Source organism: Vigna unguiculata, chromosome 7, assembly GCF_004118075.2.
Source record: "Vigna unguiculata cultivar IT97K-499-35 chromosome 7, ASM411807v1, whole genome shotgun sequence".
Taxonomy (NCBI): Eukaryota; Viridiplantae; Streptophyta; class Magnoliopsida; order Fabales; family Fabaceae; genus Vigna; species Vigna unguiculata.
This window is the reverse complement of record NC_040285.1, coordinates 12,428,728-12,452,464: the sequence shown is the minus strand read 5'-3', so window position 1 is coordinate 12,452,464 and position 23,737 is coordinate 12,428,728. Positions and strand designations below refer to the sequence as shown.

The window sequence follows — 23,737 nt, the reverse complement described above, 5'->3', positions numbered from 1 at the left end:
ATTACGATGATTTTATATTTAGTCAAAATAATAAAATACGTAAGAATTTAAATAAAAATATATAAAACAACAAATAAAGAAACAGAGAAATTTTGATTTTAATTAAAAGAATGTATATAATTAAATCATTTATTAATACATTAACGATAATGACATATTATATACTACAACATAATCATGAGTGCAAGAAGGGTATTTGGTCACAGTTATTGTTACTATTCTGCCCCAGTTTTAGAATCGAGACATATAAGACCGAGGTCAAAAATGGTTAGCTTTTGGTCTCGAGTGTTACCCGAGGCAAAACACCCATTTTATGCCTCGGTTCTACTGAGAACCGAAGCTGTATCTCTCTATTATTGTCTCGTTCTGATGGAACCGAGGCCTAAGACATTCAAAATTAAAAAAACAAATTCAGATGGGGTTCTGGAATTCTCTTCATTCCTCTGTCATCCCTCACAATGTTGATCCCCACTTTGGAACCATTCCACGACCTAACACCATCTTCCACTCCATTTTTCCTTTGCAGAAAGATTAATCTTTCCAACATCACGAAACACTTCATAAATACATCCTTCCATCACCGATTATGGTTCCTCACAAACCTCACCCCCCAATCTCAATCACCTGAACAAAATCACCAAAACAGAGGCTATCAAACCATCACATATTCATCTTTACCAATTAATTCGTGCCAATACATAGAGCCATATCTAGCAGTCCCAACATTCTCCTCCTTTCTTCTCCTCTGTAAAAGAAGAACAAAGACAAATAACCATTAAAAAAAAAGAACGGAAACAAAGAGAGGGGTTGAAAGCTCGGTGGCTACGCATTTGGAGAAGAAGATGGAGCGAAAAACCCTAAAGCGTAGGAAATGATGTTGCCGATGTTGTCTTTGGCGACAATGGTGCGGTGCGGCTGCCACGGTGCGGCTAGTGCGATTGCAGCATGGAGGCTAGTCGTGCAAGGAAGAAGTCGTCCAACTCTAGCGTAGAGAAGAAGATGGAAAGCGCTGAAAACACTAGTGACGTCGTCGGTTCTGACGATTGCTCCAGCGACGGCTTTGGTTGGCAGCAGGAAGGTTCGTTTGCGGTAGTTCTTGGTGGGGTGACGTTCCCGCATGAAGGATGAAGAAGAAGCTTGGTGGGGGAGATGTTCGTCTGCGTCTAGGGTTTCCTGCAAAGGATTGAAGAAAGGGATTTAGGCCTAAGGCTGACCATTTTAACTAGCTATACTGCCTCGGGTCATTATCAACCGGTGCATAAAATTTTTGTTTTAAGTTTAAAAATCCAAGTGGTGGGAGGAGGGAAATTTTGGAGTGGCTTTAGGCCTCGGGTCCCTTAGAACCGAGGCATAAGACCAGTTTATGCCTCGGGTCAACTAGTAACCGGGACATAAAATGTTGCATAAATTACAAAACTGCCACAGTGTGTTTATATGCCTCGTTTCCACTATGACCGAGGCATAAAGTCTGAGTTAAAAAGCGTAAAATGCACTAGTGAATTATTGAAGGGAAGGAAAGTTGAGACTCTTAAGTTCAGAATTGTCGAATCAGTGATGTGTATCATGAAGTTTGATAATAAGAGTATTACTTTGGACAAATTTGTTACCTATTATTCATTTTACACTAACTTTTATTAATTTGGGACAACATTTGGAACTTCTTTTTGTTGTTGTAATGAGGTAAAGTTGTGGACTTTCATGTGTTGGCTAATAATCTTCGTGTTCAAGCTCCTTAAACAAATTGTCATATAATTGATTTTATCGAACCTCAAAATTGTGGTGGACATGTTTGCATGTTGGAAGCATATAAAACACATAGAGGTGAAGCTTCTTAAACTTTTAACAATTGCACCACTTTCATTTAGTCAAACGACAAAGCTTTTTAGCTAATCTAAATTCTCTTAGGTTGGTCATCTCTTTCACCAAGAACCTTGTAACGCTTCTATCAAATTCAAGTACCTTATGAGTGTTTGACAAAATATATGCATCCTTTAGTACCTTTGATGCAACTTCGGAATAGACAAGACCAAATCATTGCAACCACTTTCCTTTTTTTTTTGTGAAAAATTGCTTCACTTGGTATATGTGGCAATGATTATGGAAGATTCCTTTTATGTTGCTGAATTTTTGGATTCAACTAAGTTGGTTGTCAAGTGACCCCATCATCTATTATCGTCCTATGCAAGTGGCCACTTATTTTTAAGAATTTCGCCAATTCAATGTGTTGTTTTTGGATTCACTTCCCTTATTATGTTTTAATAGTAGTTTGTTTGAGGCTTAATCATTGCATATGTTGCATATCCAATAAAACAAGTTAAGGTAGAAAGGAGTACACATTTTTAATTAAAATTTTCATTTTGAAAAAAAATGCTTATCCATATGTACAAGATCTTTTTTTAAGTGTTGTGTGTTTGAACTGCCTCATGAAATTATGTGCAATGTGTCAAATGTATAGACAGACACAAGGTTATCTACAATCCATTCACTCTCCTTTAATGTGTATGCCCATGAATGGAGGTGTGATAGTCCATAATTAAGTAGAAATACTCTTGAGGTGTGATGTACCTCTTTAGGTTTTTTAAGAAAAAAAAACATTAGTCATCTCACATAAAAAACAACAAGAGATAATTGGAAGTATGTTGTTTCTCCCCTCTTGTACAATTGTGATGAGTTCAACTTTTTTTCCTCATTTAATGTTTAAATTTGGGGATTTAATAGAATTTTTGTGCTTAAGGATTGATTTAATTAGGATTTGTGATTATTGGATTTATTGAGTACGTAAGTTTAAAATGGCGTAAAAATTGATTTTAGTTGCATAAAATATTATTGGATATTCTAACGTTTGTTAATGTAGCTAGAATTTAATTTGGGTCATTAAAAGTGTGGATTTGAAATATTCAAAGTTACAAAATAAGTCCAAAATTAGAAAATTATGGAAAGAAATAATTCAGGAGCTAAATGCACCCCTAGTTTTTATTTTACACACTCCTCCTACAAGTGGACCACCTAAAAACCTGTTTTGCACCCATAGTTTTTACTAAGTTGCACCCATCCTACCACTTAAACTTCACTCAACCAGATCATGTCATGTGGCAATCCTCCACCCACTAAACTTACCAATCAAAACTTGTCATGTCATCATTTCCTTCCCAAACAAAAACCTTAACCCTAATCTTTTTCCTCTCTCAGTTGCCACCCTCCCCAGCAACGAGGCCAAATTTGATATCATTGTCGTGAAGCGATCAAATTACCACTACTTAACTTTAGCAACTTTAGTATTGCCAAATTAGTAGTGAACAAACTAGTTAGGGTTAAGTTAACCTCGAGTCGTTTCTCAATGAATACGGAATTGATTTCAAATATTTTATTCTTATAAAAATGCAATTAAAACTAGTAACTATAAAAATATGGTGTTTTGATATGCAAAGAATAAATGCACGCAAATAAAATATTGTAAACACAATAATAGTAAATAGGTCAATTCCATTACTCTTTCAAAATAGGATTCATTATTGGTTTTCTAAAGATTATTGTTATTGATTTCTTGTTGAAGATTTCAAATTAATCAATGTAACTTCTTAATTAATTTGTTGACGTCCTCACTTTTAACTAAAGTAACTTCTCAATTAAAAGCAAGAACTTTGTAAATTAATCCTAGTAAATTTAACCAAAGTAACTTCTCAATTAAATATTACTAATCCTAATCATGTCCATTCTTTTACCTCTTATATCTAGTAAAAAGCTAATTAACCAAAGTAACTTCTTGATTAATTCTAATATAAGTTTTCACCTTTAATCAAAGTAACTTCTCAATTATTAGCAAAAACTCATGCAATCATATGAAAGTTTCTAAAATTAATCAAAGTTTCTAAAATACCTCTTTGTGCATTGCTTCTACTGCAAAGTTTGATGCATCACACATCAACTTGAATGGTAATGTCCAGTCGGATGACTGGATGATAGGAGTAGTGGTGAGCGCCTTTTTCAAAGTATCAAATTGCAACCACAAAGGTGGCTTTATATTTATCATATAAGAATGTGTCATCCACTTGTACTAGTGGTTTGCCAAATTGAAACTCATCAATGCATGACTTATTGGTCTAGAACAATATTTTAAAGTAGACTTTGACTTATAGTAACTATTTGCCATAATATGTCAATTGTGTGGCCATTCAATACTTTAAACCATAAATAAATTCAGACAGGACTTGCAATAGGTTGGAGAATTTGTGGGACAATTCTTACCAATTGCCATTATGGGTGGCAAAATGGGTTAGCTTGGCCTATTTTGGCCTGCTAAAAATGGCGGGACCGAGATGGTCTACTGGACAAAAATAGGCTAACAATTGTAACTCGTCCTACCATACGGCAGACACCACTTTTTAAAAAAAAACGTTTATATATATATATATATATATATATATATATATATATATATATATATTATACACTTTATATTTATATTTCTTCTAATTGTTTATTTTTTTTATGAAATTCATTCACATCTCCAATATATTTAATCATATTAATATTTTCTACGCTTTAATTGAATAACTGATATTTTTAATTAGGTAAATTAAAATAATTATTAAATTTACATGTTATATTACTATAGTATAACTAAAAATTGGAACTTATTATGTAAGTGTAAAAATTTGAATTTAATCATATATAGAAAATTCTTTTTTTAAATTATTTTTTATTTTAATTTTTAAATTAAAATAAAAAACGGGTTAGTGGGTTGGGATAAGGTGGCCCACCTTTGGCATGCCAATTTGGCGAGATAGGTAGATCAAATCAAAATGGGTTGGTAAGTTAAAAATTTCAACCCGACCACCTTTTCTTTGGAGGGATGGCGAGCCAAGCCTGTTGGGTCTGACTGTTTGAAAACCCCTAATTGTCATACACATTTTCAATAACTTGTTGTTTTGTTAACTAAGTCTTTATATATTGAAAGTGTACCCCATAGAGGACTTGATAGGTCCAATTATGGTGGCCATTAGGGTAGATGGGTCAATATCCACAATTTCATAAATATGTTGTGAAATTATGTGTGACCCTAAACTATTCTTATATCTCAATTGTTTATAGTACACAAGATTGCCTGATTGATACTTCCAATTACAATGTTAGTGAAAACACTGCGCTTTTAATCTTGTTTGGTTGTAATGTGTGGCTATGAAAGTGTGATAACATTGTCATTGAAGTGATCAAATGAATACTAATTATCAATAACAATTTCAATATTGTAAGAAAAGCAACCAAAAAGATTACTAAAGGTAAAGTAACCCTAAAGCCATTTCCCAACAAACAAAATGTTGATTCCTAACAAATTCATTCTTATAAAAACTATATAAAAGAGTTAATCGAATAAAATAGAAATAGTACAAGAAAATAAAGATAAATCAAATAAATAAAAGATTGAATAAAAAATAAATGATAAAATAAATAAAATTGAAAAAGATATATATATATATATATATAACAATTGTAAAGAAAATAGGTTGATTTCATTGCTTTTTAAAGATATGATTCTTCATTGATTTTCTAAAGATTATTATTATTGATTTTTTGTCTAAGATTTCAAATTAATCCATGAAACTTCTTAATTAATGTGTTGGCTTCCTCACTTTTAACCAAAGTAACATCTCAATCAAAAGCAACAACTTTTAGATTACTCATAGCAAATTTAACCAAAGTAACTTCTCAATTAAATTGTACTATGCATAATCATGTATATTCGTTTACCTCTTATATATAGTAAAAATATAATTAACCAAAGTAAATTTGTTGATTAATTCTAATTAAAGTTTTCATCTTTAATCAAAGTAACTTCTCAATTATTGGCAAAACACATTCAATCATATGAAATTTTATAACTTTAATCAAAGTAACTTCTCAATTAAAATTAAAAATTCTTGGACTTATATGATTGTTATGTTATGTATAATTTAACATCGTGTTAACTTGTTACAATGTAAAAATCATCATTTTTACTTGATTAAGAGAAAAAGAGATAGATAAAAATAACTCACAAGAATAAAAAGAACAAATAAATTTATTCACCTAACCTTAAAATCTAGTTAAGAAATTACAACATAATCGATCTTGGAGGTTTAGCACTCCATGGAACGTAAAAGTAACATAAAAATAAAAGAGAATAAATGGGAGGATATGAAAGATGGTGGAAAGGATGAGACTAGACCACCAAAGGGTTTCTAAGATCTTTTTATGGGTTTCTATAAGTCTCTTTATATAAAAGTTAGACTAATTTTGTTTCTAGTTTTTCTGTTGTTGTAATCTTCTTTCTGATAATGTAATCTCCTCCAATTATTTTTTAAATAAATCCGATATCTTCAAAAAATATTTGATTGTTATGGAGATTTAAAAATATTTAAGAAGATCTTGCTAGATTCAAAAAAAAAAAATTGGTAGTTATTATCTTTTAATATTGTTTTTATATAATTAAAAAAAAAATTGGTAGTTTATATAGTTATTATCAAATAAAATATGTAAAGATATATTTGTCCTAATTACCTTTTATCATAAACATTATTGAATTATCAAGGCCCTTTTTGTTGAAAAAGATAGAGAAAATCGAAAGGTCTAAATTTTGTTGCTCATTCCCTCTTCTTGGTTTAGCCAAATTTAGTTTTTTAGCAAGCACCATTTCTTCACTTTTTTTTCATATTTTTCTTGCCTTATTCATGCAATGCTGGGCTTGGTTTCTTATAGCTTAGTTAATCCATGAGCTTAAACTTAACTTCAACTACATCAAAACACTTCAGAATATCCAAAGAGTATTTTGTGCAACTAAAAAACTAATTTTAACATATAATATTTTAAGCTCATTTAGATATCTTAGAATAAATCACAATTAAAAAACATTTTAAGCACAAAAACCAATTAAGAAACCAAGATTAAAGGCTAAATGAAGGCATAAATTTTCACTCATCAAAGTGTGTTGGTTCATTACATGGAACTTGTTTATGAAACTTCTATATTCACCCATTACAACATCTTCCACACATCCCAAACTTATCAATTCTACCTAAGAGATATTTTACTTTAAAGCACTTATTGTTGTCAAAACAAGAAGATGAATTACAAGATTTTGGTGATGATAAAAGCAAGGAACTTCAAGCAAATATTGGAAGATTTGTACTTTATATTATGAAGTTGATTAAGCCTTTGTAAAATGTCCAAAATAGTGAAAATGGGTATGTAGGGCCTAGTTTAGTAAGTCACAATAGTAGCTTGCACAATCACTATGGAAAGTTTTGTTTTATTGAAAAGGTAGAATATTACATGTAGGGGGAGTTTATCTCTTATACTATTCTTTTTGACTATAAAAAGGGGTAGAAAATATAAGTATTTTATTATGAAATCCTTAATTAAGAGGGAGTTCAATTTTATTAACTTCTCTTTTTTTAGGGAGAGTTATCTAAAGAGTTAATTTTTTTTATTATGATAAAAAAACGGGGGAGATATACTTGTGTTAATATCTTGTGATAACTTGTACCTCTTTGATGGGGATATATATGATTATATTGATATCTTATACTATACTACCGTGTGATTTAAAAAGTGAGAGAAAAGTTATTTATCTCTCTTCTAGATTAACTACTTAAGTCCTTAACAATTTTTATCATCATATAAAAGGGGGGGATTGTTGACAAAAAGAAGAAGATGGACATCTTGCTTCAATAAAGAGTTTTGATGATGATGATGACTTATGGAGAAGTGTGAAAAACTTAATGATGATACATGTTGAAATGTTGAGGAAATAAACAATGTTTGTATTCAAGAGATACATCGAAGACTTAAGAGAAAATGATTTTAATTAAATTTGATATCAAAAGGGAAAAAATTTAAAAATACAATTTTCATTAACAAACCAATTCACCACTCTCGATTTTTTCCACACACGAACACCACCATAATGGAAAGTCTACTATGGTATCACCTACAAATGTTACAAATGTTACAACTGAGAATCTAAGACAACTAGTTTTTTCATCAACTATTATACAACATAATCTAATTATTACAATACAAAGACGGTAAAGAAGTCACCCAAATCAACTGTTGACCAATGTTCAGTTAAAGTTGTTAATCAAAAGATTGTGTATGATTAAATACAAATTTAAATCTAACTTCGACATTTCACAAAATGATCGATTACAAAAATATGGCTTAACTTTTTACACCCAAACGTGCAAGGTGAAGAATCATGAGATGTATATTGAACTATTTATCTAAATCAAATATCGACATAAATAAATCCTTAAAAAAATATTTGTGATTAGAAGAACCATAACATCACATGATACACATTTAACTTAACTAAATGTTTATCTTTTTTTAAGTTTATGTTCATCGAATTTGATGCAACTCATTTTCAATTACTCAAATAATTAAACATTCAAATCGTTTTTTAGTCACTATTTTAAATTTATTATATGTTAAAAAATATAACAAACGAACTTTCAATTTTCTTTATTTATAAAATATTAAGATTTATTTATATTCATAAATATAAGAAAAGATTAATATACTATTTAGATAAAAAATTCACGTTTCTAAGGTTATAGTAATGATCCACGTTACTACCCGATACGCGTTAAGCAACATCAAAACGAACACCTTACGAAAACGCAACGCCAATTTATCTATCTTTCACGCTTCTTCCTCAGAACGCACGCGAAACACAAATCCACCGTCAGAATTTCCGATCAGTTACTGATATAAACACACACTATCATCTTACAGAAGCAGCACACAGCTGAATTCAATTAGTGAATAACGAAAAATTTGTACAAAAAATAATGAAAGAATGAGAAAAATCTACAAGGAAAGATGCACCGTAGGAGCCTTGTTTCCGAACAGCAACTTCAAGTCATTTTCCAACGGCGTTAGGTTCAGATCCAACTCCAAGCACATCACCCTCTTGCTGCTATTCGAACGTTTCAGAAGCGGTGCTTCCGCGATAACTGAAGAAAACCCTTCGTTCACGGCATCCCTGTGTTTTCTCATGTGCCCTCCCAGGGCCTGGCCCAACGAGAATCCCCGCCCGCAAATGGAACACTCGTGGGTTTTGGGCTTCCGGTCCTGACTCAGATCTCCCTCCAACTTGGGCTTTTTGTGGCTGGCCCGGTGGCCGCCGAGCGCTTGGAACGACGAGAATTTGCGGTTACACGTCTTGCACTGGAACTCCTGTGGCGTAAAACTCTTCACCAAATCCTTAATCTCTTGTGATTCCTTTTCTCCCTGTCTCTTCAGAATGACTACCATGTTTAATTGAATGTGGTTGTGTTATGTGGCAAAACACTTGAGGCTGTAACGGAGTATTTATAGGCCATTGTTGATGAGTCAAAAAGTGAGATTGGGACAAAAGTCCGTTTTGTTCACCTAGTTAAGATACTCGGTTACATCAATAATAACTTTGACTTTCCTGCAATTACGTCACTACGCCTTTCTGTTTCCGTAACGGCTCACTTAAGCTCCTATTAGAAGAATTAAGAAGTGAAATAAATTATGTTCAATCTAATAAAATATTTATGAAACTTTATAGTCTGTTTTTATTTTTTTTTCTCACGAATACTACATATCATCTAATATAGAGATAAAGAATACTAAATATTATCAAGAGAAAGAGTTTAAATAAAAAAGTTTCCTTTACCAGAGGGAGTATAACTAAAAATATATTAAATTGGAACTAAATTTAAGATATTTTACGGTTGATCGGACGAGTCGAGTCTTTGACTTGAGGAGCACGCAGAATACTGAGCGACGTGGGAGGGACCACCGAGTGAAAGGTCCATGAGCACTGAGGTAATAAAGGATATACATAACACTTCCATGAAGCTTCCGTTGCTTAGAATATTCCACTTCTAGTAGTAGTGTTAAGTTGGCGAAGAAAAAGCCAAGTTACTTCTTATCTCATATTTATTATCATTTAATTTAATAAAAATAATATTTTGTATATTATATTTTTTTTTCTGTTCTATAATAACTTTAAAAAAATACTAGTGGCTTTACTTTTTTTCTATAATAATAGAAACAATAAATTTATTATCCGTTGATATTTTTTTATTCTGTAAATAATTATTTGTTTAAAAATGTCAAATTAATAAAAATAACAAATAAAAAAAAGTTGATTAAAAAGTAAAATTAGTAAAAAGATATATTTTAATTTAGAAAGGAAGTTACCGAAAGGATAAAATTAAAATTAAGGTATATATACACCAAATGAGATCATCTGTGTTATATAATAGTATATATACCATTTGATATCTGAAAAACAATAGTATTTCTAAAATTCATATTTGGGTTGATATAATATAGAATAAGTTCAATAATAATCATATTATTATTATTACTTTTACTAGCGAAAAACATGTGTTTAGACGCACACGTGTGTATTTTTACTTTATGATAATAAAAAATAAAAGTAATTTTTTAAATATTATTGAAATAAAAAATGTTAAATTTATAAAAAATTATATTTTCAGAAAATAGTTGTAAAAATACAGTTACAAAATTTAAAAAGTAATCAATTATTAAAATAGTTTATACCGATAAGGATAAAATAATTTATATTAATAACTAGTAAACACAAAAAACTATATTTTTTAAATATTTATAAATTATTAAATTTTAAAAGTAATAATTAAAAGAGCAAAATTGAAAATATAATAGATAAAATAAATTTTAGTTATTAAAATAAAAGATATTACAAGTTGTGTGAATAATATTATGAGTAATTATTTAAATTTGAAAAAATAGTTACTAAAATGATAGAAGAGTAAATATTTCTTTTGTAATGAGTAATTATTTGAATTTAAAAAGTAAATTATTGAAATGAAAATTGAAAAATTATTTTTTTTATTATAAATTATTATTTAAATTTAAAAAATAGTAATTAAGAAGGTAAAATTGAAATAAAAAGTGCAAAAATGTGTATCAAAAACACCAATCGTAATAATAAACTTATAAGATAAATCTTTAAAATGTATTTTGTTTTTGTATTCTTAGTTTAATGTAATAGATATTAAAAAATAAATAAATTTGTTGTAGCAAAGTTAATAGTGATATTTTAGGATAAGATGACATTGTTATTTGATGTAATGAAGATCCTAATTAGAAAGTTGGTTCTATGTAAACGCTCATGCATGTTACTTATAATTTTAAGTCTTCAATGAACACAGACTACGGCGCAGTAGGCCAATTTAGTGTAATAAAACATGGTTTTCTCAGTGGATTTCATAAAAAGAGGATGAAAAAACATAAGTTTGAAAGTTGTTTGCGTTGAGTCACCGGTTAGATCCGATGTTTGTGTTGAAAAGCACCGAGTTTCTAGAATGGACGAAAGATCAGTGTTGGAACATGCTTTAAGGGAGTGGGAGAAAGAGACGCAAGGTGGGCTTCACGCGGAAGTGAAGTTTCTTTTCACACTTCTCACAAGGGAAAAAGGAGCAGAAGATTTTGAAAAACAGTGAAAAATACGATGCAAAGAACATGCAAAACAGTCTCTATGGGTCCATGTTAGAGAGAGTGCTCATCAAGTGATGAGCTTTGTGGAGTTTCATTTTCATATAACTTTCTAACAATTGTCAATTGACTGAATTCACGTCTGCAAAAGGAGTTCGATTTGGAGTTTTGCTTTCTGCATGAATCGATTTTAGAGGGTTCTCAGCGCACTTGTCTTCTGAGATCAATGTCCTCATCTCCTCAAAGGAAGCCGGGCTGGGAACTGATATAATTCTTTTCTGAGATCTTTCATTCTGATCAACCTTTTCACATAAAGAAGAGAAAATAACTTTTTAAAATTTATTTCACAAGACAAATAGTAAAAACTAAAGAGTTACGCAAAGTCTCAACAGAATATAAGAAAATATGTACCAAGTAATCTTTAACCAGGCTTTTTTCTGCTTGAACATGGATATTTGATACATCTTCGCCATGCTTATCTTGTAATGAGTTAAGTTGCTCCAACCATGTTGTGGTCATGGAATCAATTGCCTTCTTATTCTCATGGTCCAGCATCAGTGCACCTGGAGTTATTGAAGTTTGTTCGACTCGATCCAATTTGAGACATAAACGAAAGAATGGGAATAAAATATAAATGTAAGGACTAGAATTTACCATTTACATCTGCCAGCAGAGTGTGTGTTACTGCATCGTAATCTGAATCCACAGATAGTGATGCAGACACAATTTCTTGCTTAAGAGCATGATTTGATAAGACGTTTTCCCTGTCATGCATTAATAAAAGTTGAAAATATTATAAATTTTAACTTCCTGTGGCTCATTAAGATCAAGTCTGACATGAACCAGCAAAACTTACTTCACTGTGAATTCTATCTCTGCAAGATTGTTCTTGAGGAGATTACAGGAGGACGAGTTGACATTTTCCCACTGCTTCCTAGAACACTCTACGGTCTTTGAGCTGCATAACATTATAAAAATATGTAAGTTTGAAATTTCCGCTAGTTTTAGAAAATTCATTCAAATCACTGGCATAGTTCTATAGTTCTCTATAGATAGACAAACCCTGTGTTTGTCTATACTATCCTCTAAACCAAAGAGAAATAATGAAGAAAAAATAGCAGAACAGAACAAACGAAAGCTCACCAGTCCAGTAGGCAATTCTCCATGGTAGCATTAATATCACTGGCCGAGAATATTTGCTCCACAAAATGACTTTTCACATTCTCTACATACCCACTAACTTCCTTGGTACCATCTTTTGAAACTTGCTGCATGTTGAGCATCTCTAGCTGTAATCTCTTAGACTGTTGCATGCTTGCGTCCTTAATATTTGTTGATGCCTCTGAGACCTAATACATATTCTTCAGAAGTCAGTGATCCTGTACTTATTATAACATGTACAACACCAAGGAGTTAAAACAATAGTGCACTCTACTGACCATAGCAGTCCTATTAGATGTCAAGGTTGCCAAAATCACTGCAATTTTCTGTAAGGCCTGCGCCTCCTCTCTCTCGACCTCTTCCTGTTTCAGGTTAAAGGAAAAAACCAACCCTCATGAGTCTGACGTTAGAGATCGCGGTGTATAAGTGGCTCAGTATCCGCATACCTTAAACTTCTTCTCAAAGTTCGCTAACTGCTCGAACCTCTCATTTTGAGTTTCTTCAAGAACTTTCATGACACTTGAAGAACGTAGATGAATGTCATCAAAAAAGTTTATAGCTGCCTCTGAAGCTACTCGTGCTGAAGTTATACTTCGTTGTAATCCCTACGTTGGTCCATGAAGTTTTCAATGGCACGATTAAAACTATAGCTCTTATATTTGTATACAAAAAATAAACTTAACCAAAAGAATAGTTACAAATGAAACGTACTTGCTCTTGCTGTTGAAGTGAGAATGCTAGCAGCTGCTTTTGCTCATCAATAGAATTCTGGATGTTGCATATAACATCCTTGGCTTCAGAAACAGCAGTGGCAAGAAACTGTAAGGAGGCACAGTGTAATCAACTTTAGATAAGATAGGAGAATAGAACTAAAAATTAGAGCAGATAAATGTTGAAATTAAAGATCAATCAACTTATTTCTTGTATTTTTACATTTTCAACTGCCAATGTTTGTGATGACACTTTAGATTGTATCAGTTCCATATCCGATGTAGCTTTCATGTGCAATGTATTACTTAGCTCCTTCATGGTTTCTACCCCTGAAGTGTAAATTCCTGTCATTTTCTTGATCCTTGATTCTAGAGTTTGTGCAGCCTGAAAAAAGATTATCATAAATCAACTACGGTGGACACGTGGCAAACATAATTTGCAACTGCAACTAGATGTTTTCATTTGTCTTACATCACTTTTACTGGCAAGATAGGAGCTGACATGGTCTTCCATGCTTTTAAGTTGTTTCTGTTGTTGAGAAACTGATCCCATAATGGTCGTATGCAAGTCCTTTAAGCTCTCATTTAGGAGAGACCCAAAATTCAAAATTATTTTTTGATTTTCTGCCTCCAATCTTTCTTTGTGATCTGCAAAAAAGGATAATAATACATTAATAAAACATCTAGGAAGTGCACAAACACATCACATTCCTAATCCCAGGAACAGGGTGTATCATTATTTTCAAATTAATAGATGATCTTGATAGTTCCATTCAGAAACATATCAATTTCTAAAAATAAGGAGCAATGGAAGATATATCCTTAATTTCATTTTTCACATGTGATGTAGCAGATTTCTTGTGGAAGCATTTCAAATCTCTATAGATTAAAACATACCCAAATTCGAGGACAGTGAATTAATATCATCAGATGCATTCTTCAGATCAGTGCACATTTCCTTCGCACGATCAATCAAGGCAGTTTCTGTTTACAACAAAGTAAATAAAATCAGAGTAAATTGAATAAAAACAAAATATATGTGCCTCCATAACCATCAATTGATTACCTGACTTCATTAGCTTGGAAATGGTGTATTCCTTCTCCTTCAAGGTTGAAACAACTTGCTTGTAATTCTCTTGGAGATCATGTAAGGTGTTTCTGGTTTTTTCCAAATTCCCCTGAAAGAGTAATTTAAATTGAGAGACAATATTTTTCAAGAATAATTTCTGAAGGAAAACATTCTAGGTATTTAGAGAACCTTGCAATCCTTAAGCTCGCTTTCTAAATCCAGTTTCTGTTCTTGCTCTGTTAAATAGAGCTCTCGAAAGCTCTCCACTTGCTGCAAATATGAGAGAAAGAATTAACTTATCCACAAAGTTCTCCATAGACAATAATAGAAATGTCAACCAAAGAAATGTCAGGGAGTACCTTCTCACTTAGGCTAAGGTCATTCTCTAACTGTTCTATCTTCTCATTCCTTTCCTGAATGAAGAGGTTATAAGAAAAATTAGGCTAGATAAATTTAAACAAATATCATGAAAAATGCAATATACATATAAATATAGTTTTCAATCAGAAAATGCGGTATTGCAGGAAAAGACAAAAGCACCATATTCAGTCATATGAATATTAAAATAAAATTTTGAAACAAGTGTTTTTGTTTTTCCTTATGATGCCATCATTCACAAACTTCTTTATCGTATTATTGTTACATTATGGATTTTTTTGAAAACAAATGTAAGACCTTCTTTTCTGTTTCTTCCTTGGCAAATCTTTCATGAGAAATATATACACCGTTCTTTTCCCTTGCTGCTCGAATATCTGCGTTCCATATTCACAGGCAAAGATGAGATACAAACTATTCTCTACATTCCTAAACTTAAAAAATGGTTATGAATGTACCTTCTTTCATCCTCTCAATTTCTATGTACAAGTCCTTCAGCAAAACGGCCTTTGAAACCTTTTGGTTTGCCTATTAAAAACACACGAAGCTTTAAAACTGCTTTTAGAAGAATTGTACGTAAATGACAATAAGAGCAGTGGCAACAGACCTCAGGCTTATTCTTTATGCTTTTTGCTCGACTAGCATAGTCTAGTGTACTTAGTGTTTCATCCATACAATAAGCAGAAGGAGAAATAGTAGCAATTATGCATGTCTTTGTTTTCCCTCCTAGGGAGTCACGCAAAATCCTTGTAAGCTTACTGTCCCTGAAACAACGAACATGACATTGATAATAAGGCAAACGTTTTCAAGTTTTAATTAAACAATAGTAATTGAACATGTTGTTAACATGAACCTGTAAGGCACATGAGCAGAATGTTCCACAAGTGCATTTATGACACGTCCCAGGGTGAGTAAGCTCTTGTTTATCTCACCTGCTTCTCTAGCACGCCCCTGTAATTTTATTAGACGGCATAATAATATATCCTGGTTGTAAATGCATATAATAAAATAACAGGGGAGCAAACTTAATGTCAATTCAAAAATAGATCCTAGTCAGGCTTCAGAAAACAATCCCGAAAAAAAAAAGAAAAAAAAGAAAGGGAGACCATGAACAATCAGTAGAAAAATAGCTTCCTGAACACTGCTAATCTTACAACTATAATCAATAAGTTGTCACAATCATTTAAAAGTTCAAGTAATTAAAAAGAATGTTCAGAGAAGATGATATATCAAATTACCTATATTTTGATCACAATGCATTTCGACCAAATGACAAACTACCAACCACAATTAGTCAACTAAAATAGAGTCAAGTAGAAATTTTTCTTTTACCTCACGCGCTCCTGAACGCATTATATTTTCTGATCCTGCCAAATCGACAAGATTGAGCTTGCCACATTTAATCAACTCCTCGTCACCAATCACTGTCTCCTTGACATACACAGTGATGGTGAAGACTGAATGAGAACGGCTGCACCAAAGTAACATTTCATTTAGCGAAACATACTTCTACAAACATGAAATACTTCTACAACTTCAATAAAAAAAGACCTGCTTCTCTTGTTTAGCAAAGTTTCTGCAGTGCGCCTTTTCGACGCTCCTCGTTCCAATAGAGTGTAAATTTCACTGACGCTGTAAACTGATTCTTCTTCAAGGCCTCTCACAAACACACAGCCCTTTCCATCTTCCATAAGGGTTATAGGTTTCTTCTGTTTTTCATCTGTAGGCCTAGAATTCTCGTCTGGGGACAACAAATCGGTTATCTCTTCATTATAAAGCTCAAGGAACGTCACTTTCATGTTATAGTCGGCATTCTGCGCTTCTAAAATATCAAAAATTTGACGCACTGCTCTTGGAATTACACCAGCCTCAGCAGGTAAATCACCACCCTATATAAAGCAATCTCATTTAATGACACTAACACACTTTCTGTGCACAAAAAAAAAAAATGCACATTGCTACACAATGTGTGACAAAATTGTACATACCTTATTTCTCATGCCACCTTCCATTGTATAAGTTTTGCCAGTACCTGTCTGGCCATATGCGAAAACAGTGCAATTGAAACCATCGAGAACTTCATTCACAATTGGGGCAATTGCTTGCTCGTATATTGATCTTTGCTGTGCTTTAGGTCCAAAAACCTTTAGAAATGTAAATTAAAAAATGTTAACTATAAGATCGTATCAAGATATTATTATTTTTACTTGTAAATGGTCATAAGATTCATATAGCTCTACCTTATCAAAGGTGAAAACTCTATCTACTTGCTTGTTACCTAGAGTCTGCATAACAGTAACTTCCCTTTTGTTTTCACTACATGTCACTACCCTGGGAACGTTGGATCTGAGCTCATCTTCACTAAATGGCCTGACATTATGCATAAAAAAACAATTATTCAAAGTTTAATAAAAAATCTGGTTCCATTTTATAGCTTCAGCTCGTCATGAAGTAAAATTGAAACCTGCATCGAAGCAAAACTTGGACGTTAGTCTCTTTGTCCTTGTCCTGACGGTTGGGGCACCGATCAGAACCTCGTGAATCAGGACGGCGTCGTTCCGGGCGAGGAGTGAGAAACGGCGACGGAGAAGCCGTCATACCGGACCCAACTTTCTTGTTAGACTGATCAGGCGTCAATGGCATCATTTTCGCACTTCAAAATTACGAACCCTAAATCAAATGAAGCCCACCGTGAAAAAAAAAAAGAGAGTATATAACATAAAAATTGAAAACAGATTCTAATCTTTGCATCGATTCGATATGAACATGCAAAATTACGGAGAGCGCGTACTTGATCGGAGAATCTAAGAAAAGAATGTGGGTGGAAAGGGGAAGCTTTTGTGCTTATGCTTTTGGCGTTGTTTTGGTGTTTTTGAAGAGAGAGAGGAGTTTGAAAAAAACTTTGAAGTGAATGAAGTGTTGTGTTGCTTTGGCAACGGCTACATAAGAGTATATCTAGGCTGGGATAGCCGTTATGTGATTAATACTCAGCAGCGCGTAGGACTTAAAATTCAAACTCTTCTTTCCAAATTCCAAAATACAATACAATTGGTTCCTTCCACCTTTTGATGTCTAAAGTTAAAAATATTCGGTTGAATTATGTTTTCAATTTAAAAAAGTGAGACAATTCAATGGACTATTAAATTAAGAAAACTTCGAAAATTAAAAAATATATATATTTAGTAGTTAAATACAAAATTTATGAAATTAAAAATAATTTTAAATTCTAAATTTTGAAATTTAAATCATTAATCTTAAATTATAATCTCTAAAAGAATTTTTTTATTTTTTTATTTAGTATTCATGAAATAAAATTGGTGTTGGATTTGGAAAAACAAAATCAGAATTACTTCCATTTTGAAAACCAAAAATATAATTAAGCCAAAATAATTTATAAAATGTTGATGATAAATATAGAATTCATATTTTTTAAATATAAGTAGAGCATATACATAAAGTTGAATTAATTATAAATATTGGATAAGTGGTATTTCATAGTATCACTTCGTGCAGAGAAGTCACGGTTAAAATTACAACATTTTTTTTTAATTATGAAAGATTGTAATTTGGTGATGCATTAAAGGTATGCGATGGAGGTGTTAAAGAGATTCAGTGTGTTTAGTTATAATTTTGTAACAATTTGATGTCAGATTAATCTAAAATATAAGAAAACAATGATTCCGGGATATTATCCAAATACCTCAACTTAAGCGAGTAACACATATTCATTTTACAGGTTTTTTGGTAAATTCCATTTTTGTTCTGGATGGCCCGTGTTCTACCTATTTCCATTCTAGTTTTTGACCAATCTAACAAGGTTATGAAGCATTCATTTTGTCTAATTGTGTGGCCATAAAAGTAATATCCACTTTTCCGCCTGTTTGAGTGTTGGATGGAGGAAGTATTGTGCATGATTTGATTGATGTTGCATGCATTAATGATTTGAGCTCAGTTACTTTGAGATGATCTGTATTTTAAATAAAGTAGTGTTGGGTGGTTCCGTTGTTTGCATTCCTTCTTCTTCGTTCCCCAGTTTCCTGAGGTATGTCATTTTTTTTTCTTTGTTTGTGTGTCTAAATTTTTGGTTGGATTCTCTATCTCAATTGTTTTGAGACCATTTTAGCTCAATTACTTTGGGATGATTTCGTCGTCTGCATTTTAAATATGGGTTGAGTTGGATGGTTCCATTCTTCTGCATTTCTTCTTCTTTGTCCCCCCAGTTTATCAGGGTATGCCATTTCTTTGGTTTTTGTGTTTAAGTTTTTTGTATTTGTGTTTTCTGAGTTTTGTTTGTTGGTGTTTGGGGCTTGGTTTTTTGTATGTTTTACCAAGTATGTATTTTGTTTCTTAGTAGCTAACGAATGATGTTTTTTCAGTGAGATTGATGAACAAACTACATAACACAAAAAAGACCAAAACTTTTGCTCTTCTCTTTGAAGGATCAATTATTTATGGGACATCCATGAAGATTTTCTGCGAAATAGTTGAATGAACTGATTGAAGAATGCCTAAAAGGTGTAAGCTTTTTTTCTTGGCTCCGATCTTTTCTACTTCTACCATATGTAACTACTTTTCTTTGTGGATGAAGGTTTTTTTTTATCCATGAAAAGAATGAAGAACAACAAAAAGGTAAAAACTTTTCTTTTTCTTTGACTCAATTTTTTTTTTGTTTCTTGGTGATTGATGACTGGTATTTTTCTGTGAGATTGGTGAATAGATTGAAGAACACAAAAAAAGTTCGAAGGTTTTGTTCTTCTCTTCGATGGATAAATGATTTATGGGACATCCATGTAGATTTTCTGTGAAATGGTTGAATGAACTGATTAAAGAACATCAAAAAGGTCTAAGCTTTTTTTCTTCTTTCCGATCTTTTATGTTTCTACCATATTTAACTACTTTTCTTTGTACTACTCCTCTATTTGATGAAGGTTTTTCTTTGAGTTTCATGAGAAGAATGAAGAACACAAAAAAGGCCAAAGCTTTTCTTTTACACGATTAAACAACATTTTTTTATTGGAATTATGGTCTCGACTTTGGTCTTCTTCTACGATTAAAAAGGCCGTTTGTTTGAGGGTTAGATGGAGGGAGTACTGTGCATGAGTTGATTGATGTTGTATGCATTAATAATCTAAACTCAATTACTTTGAGATGATCTGCATCTTAAATAAAGTAGTGTTGGGTGGTTTCGTTGTCTGCATTCCTTCTTCGTTCCCCCGGTTTCCTGAGGTATGCCATTTTTTTTCTTTGTTTGTGTGTCTGAGTTTTTGGTTGGATTCTCTATCTCGGTTTTTATGATACCATTTTAGATTTCGTGTTTATGTATTTTGAGTTTCGTATGTTGGTGTTTGGTGTTTGGTTTTGTATGTTTTACTAGGTATGTATTTTAATGTTATGTTTTTCAGTGTTTTTAAGTACTTGTGTTCTAGAGTTTTCTATCGTTTCTTATTTTTTTCCTTTGTTCTTTCATGTTTTCTTCTTCTATTAAAGAGAATATCGAAGATTTTTAAAGATCCAAAATGAAGTTCTCAAGAAGAAGGATGAAATATCATTATTAAGAGGTTTTATTTTTAAAAGGTTTGATTTTAATTATTTTTCCATTTTTTGAATAGATGAATGACTATCTTAGTTAACCAAATGGTCAAGTTTCTTCAATGAAACTCCTGGATATTTCTATCTCTTCATATCGGTAGCATGGGAAATATAAATTACTGTTCAAGACCAATTAATAGCATGAGAAACATAAATTACTATTCAAGATCATTTAATAACATGCGAAACATAAATTACTATTCAAGACCATTTAATAGCATGAGAAACATAAATTACTATTTAAGATCATTTAATGCAATAACTTACTCTTTCAAATAGAAAAATAGAAGAATAAATATCACCAATGAATTTGAACCATCTTTTGAATAACTTACTATTTTTTTTTTTCTTTTCACTACATGGAAGATTGTAGTTTTCAGTTGTTATTTCTTTTGAGTTTCTTCAGTTTCAAGGTATGACATTCCGTTTGTCTTCCATAGGTTTTGCTTTTTTATAATTTTACTGAGGAATTTATGTTTTTTTTTTCAGATTTTGGTTGTTATTTCGTATTTGGGTTTTGTGGGATGATATCTTGAAGCTTTCTTTGCTTTCTCTCCCGCTCATCTTATTTATCTTATTGAACGTTACATGAAGATTTTGAAAAGGTATGTGAAAAATCAATATCGTCCAAAAGCTTCAATGACCGAAAGATATATTTTTGAAGAAAACATCGAGTTTTGTTCAGATTACATGACAAAAGCAAAACCGATAGGAGTTCCTCAAAGATCATAGTTGAACATGTGTTCTATAAGTAACAACATCCGAGGTGTGAGTGTGGTTAGTAAAGATCGCAGAGAGTTGTTGCAAGCACACCTATACATATTGAACAATACAGATGAGGTAATGCCTTACTTATCTGCACACAAAGTCATTGTGAAAGAGAACAATCCAAGACAATCGGAGAAATGACATTTGATGGAGCATAACAAAACATTCATGGCTTGGTTTAAATCTAAGGTTTTGAAAGATTCGCAATGTTCTGAGACTTTGATGTGGTTAGTGAATGGGTTGAAATTTGATGTCATCTGTTGTACAAGTTATGAAATTAATAATTGCACATTCTATAGGAAGTCTTTGAATGATAAAAGCACAGTACAAAATAGTGGAGTCAGTCTTGAAGTTGAGTCACTATAATTTTCTACATCTAAAAATCAAAATCCTATAGTAAGATCAATGACATACTATGGTGTAATACAAGAGATATGGGAGGTTGATTATACCATGTTTACTATTCCACTATTCAAATGTAAGTGGGTTGACAATAAGAGTTGTGTCAAAATGGATGAATCAGGAATGACATTAGTTGATTTTCGAAAGGTGGATTATCGAGACAACCCATTTATCATGGCGCAATAAGCACCTCAGGTTTTCTATGTTAAAGATCTTGCATCTGAACATTGGTTTGTCACTCTTCATGAAAAACAAAACAGATTGATCTTAATGAAGCGAATTTGAGTGATCTTAATATTGTTGTCACCCACCCATTTAGAAGAACGATAAATGTTGATGAAATCTATCTAATTGATGATGTACATGCAATTCGAGAAGATCACGATGAAGGAATATACATATGACCAATCAATAACTTTATGTATAAATTTCCTATTCTTGTTAAAATTTAGGTGTTTTGTTAAATAATGTTTTATATGTTATTTTATATGTTGCTTATTAATGTTTTTCTATGTTTTCATTTCATAGATATATGGCTGAACATCATACTTCATCAGAGGATGAAGCACCTACTAAGAGACCCACCAGAGGAGCCACTAGGTTGAGACAACTCTTAATTAGAAGAGCTAAAGGTTAGAAAACACCAATTGATATTAACGTCGACATTGGAATGCCTAGAGGTCGTTATACGGACGTCTTCAAAAGCTATTTAGGAATATTAGCACGAGAGAGAATATCAATTCTTACTCCATCTTTTGATCATGTCAGTGAAGTTGATCGGGACATTATATGGCAGGATTTATTGGTAACTAATATTAATGTTATTAACCTTATAGTTTGGTTTTGATGATAATATGTTAAATATTATTGATTTCATTTTTTATATTGTAGCTAACATTTGATATTCCAAATGTGGCGACGCTTAAACACAAGCGTTTGTCATCAATTGTTAGCAATTTCATGGTTTTAAGACCAAGTTGACGTTTAGGTATGTGTTTGGATCTAAAAGGAATGAAAATCCATTGCTGAAATCACATGGATTGATGAAGACACCTAGCGTCAATTTGTTGAGCTTCAGAAATTTGATGGATGACAGGTATGTTTATTTGAAATCATCAATTGCTCAATTGATAATTATGTACAATTTGAACTAATTCATAAAGTGGGTTTTATATGTTATAGGAAAAGAGAAAAAAGGCTCAAAGTATAAGTGCTCAAATAAAAACTCGCACATATTGTCTCTTGGTGGGTATAGAAAACTTGAAGAGAAGATAATGTCAGAAAAGAAAAAATCTAGCCCCCCACCTTCTGAGGGTGAAGATATTGAACCTCCTTCACCACCATCACATCATCAAAAGTGGAAGTTAGCTCATCTACACACATCGGGCAACTACACTTCTGAATTTGCACAAAAAATCTATGAGAAAATTGTAAGATACAATTCTTATCTAAATAGCTCGTTCATGTTTTATATTGTATTATTTTTTATAACTTTTTTTGTTACATTGCAAGATTCGTTGGTTGAGCAGAGCTCCCAAGGAGGATTCACTCTAGAAGGTCATCATGACATACTTGTTGTTGCAATTGGATGGTCTGAGCACCCTGAACGTGTGTGTGGTGCTAGATCAGGAGTCAACATACGCCAATTTTTTAGTTCCTCCTCTCGTCAGTCTTCATGCAGTCATGGTGTTTCTTATGAAGAAAGAATGACGGAAAGAATCACTATGAGGGTGAGAGAAGAACTTATGCGCCAATTTGAGCATTATGACATTCGTTCGTCAGTGGATCCTCCGCTAAAACTAGACCCATTTGTGCCTCCCACGGGTAAATCTGTTTTCTATAAGTTATGAATTGAATAAATGATATTTAATAAAATAATTGAATAACATTAATAAATCGTTGACTCTAATAGGTAGAAGCGGAAAAGGGAGTTGTTTAGCTCCACTTGGGGATGAGATGTATGACACTCATCCATGTCAGCTATATATTTGGGATGGTACAGAGAAGACACTAGTGGCTTGTGGAAAAGTATTTGAGGCAGCCACAATTCTTCATGGGATGGAGTTATCAGAGGATGAGGTTAAGGTCACGGTAGAGGAGGTTCTTGTGCCGTTTGTTTTAGTTCTTGTGCCAACAGATGAGGTATATATTGTAGCTCAGGCATTCCAAT

At 32.2% G+C, this 23,737-nt stretch overlaps 2 protein-coding genes across 2 annotated transcripts; both read right to left on the bottom strand.

Moving 5' to 3' along the window:
- Positions 1-8,722: 8,722 nt before the first annotated feature.
- LOC114190553 (zinc finger protein ZAT11-like) lies at positions 8,723-9,405 on the bottom strand. Its single transcript, XM_028079490.1, has one exon. It carries the CDS (start codon positions 9,292-9,294, stop codon positions 8,848-8,850), a length of 447 nt encoding a protein of 148 aa, XP_027935291.1. The 5' UTR covers positions 9,295-9,405; the 3' UTR covers positions 8,723-8,847.
- A 1,931-nt stretch (positions 9,406-11,336) lies between these two features.
- Positions 11,337-17,744, bottom strand: LOC114189919 (kinesin-like protein KIN-5B). Its single transcript, XM_028078646.1, has 24 exons — positions 17,600-17,744; positions 17,273-17,478; positions 17,049-17,178; positions 16,797-16,952; positions 16,360-16,697; positions 16,141-16,279; positions 15,662-15,759; positions 15,416-15,572; positions 15,267-15,336; positions 15,109-15,185; positions 14,793-14,846; positions 14,623-14,703; positions 14,431-14,542; positions 14,262-14,348; positions 13,837-14,012; positions 13,588-13,749; positions 13,366-13,473; positions 13,101-13,259; positions 12,933-13,016; positions 12,637-12,842; positions 12,350-12,451; positions 12,148-12,257; positions 11,905-12,056; positions 11,337-11,795 (listed from the first exon to the last, which is right to left on the bottom strand). Exons 2-24 carry the CDS (start codon positions 17,452-17,454, stop codon positions 11,616-11,618), a joined length of 3,120 nt encoding a protein of 1,039 aa, XP_027934447.1. The 5' UTR covers positions 17,455-17,478; positions 17,600-17,744; the 3' UTR covers positions 11,337-11,615.
- Positions 17,745-23,737: the final 5,993 nt, after the last annotated feature.

What these genes read in the sequence shown, in the direction of transcription:
- LOC114190553 (XM_028079490.1), bottom strand. Translation starts at nt 9,294, where the DNA reads ATGGTAGTCATTCTGAAGAGACAGGGAGAAAAGGAATCACAAGAGATT.
- LOC114189919 (XM_028078646.1), bottom strand. Translation starts at nt 17,454, where the DNA reads ATGATGCCATTGACGCCTGATCAGTCTAACAAGAAAGTTGGGTCCGGT. An exon ending in ATCTTGCCAGTAAAAGTGAT is followed by an intron (nt 13,750 to 13,836) that starts GTAAGACAAATG and finishes ATCTTTTTTCAG; the next exon opens with GCTGCACAAACTCTAGAATC. An exon ending in AAACATTGGCAGTTGAAAAT is followed by an intron (nt 13,474 to 13,587) that starts GTAAAAATACAA and finishes GCCTCCTTACAG; the next exon opens with TTTCTTGCCACTGCTGTTTC.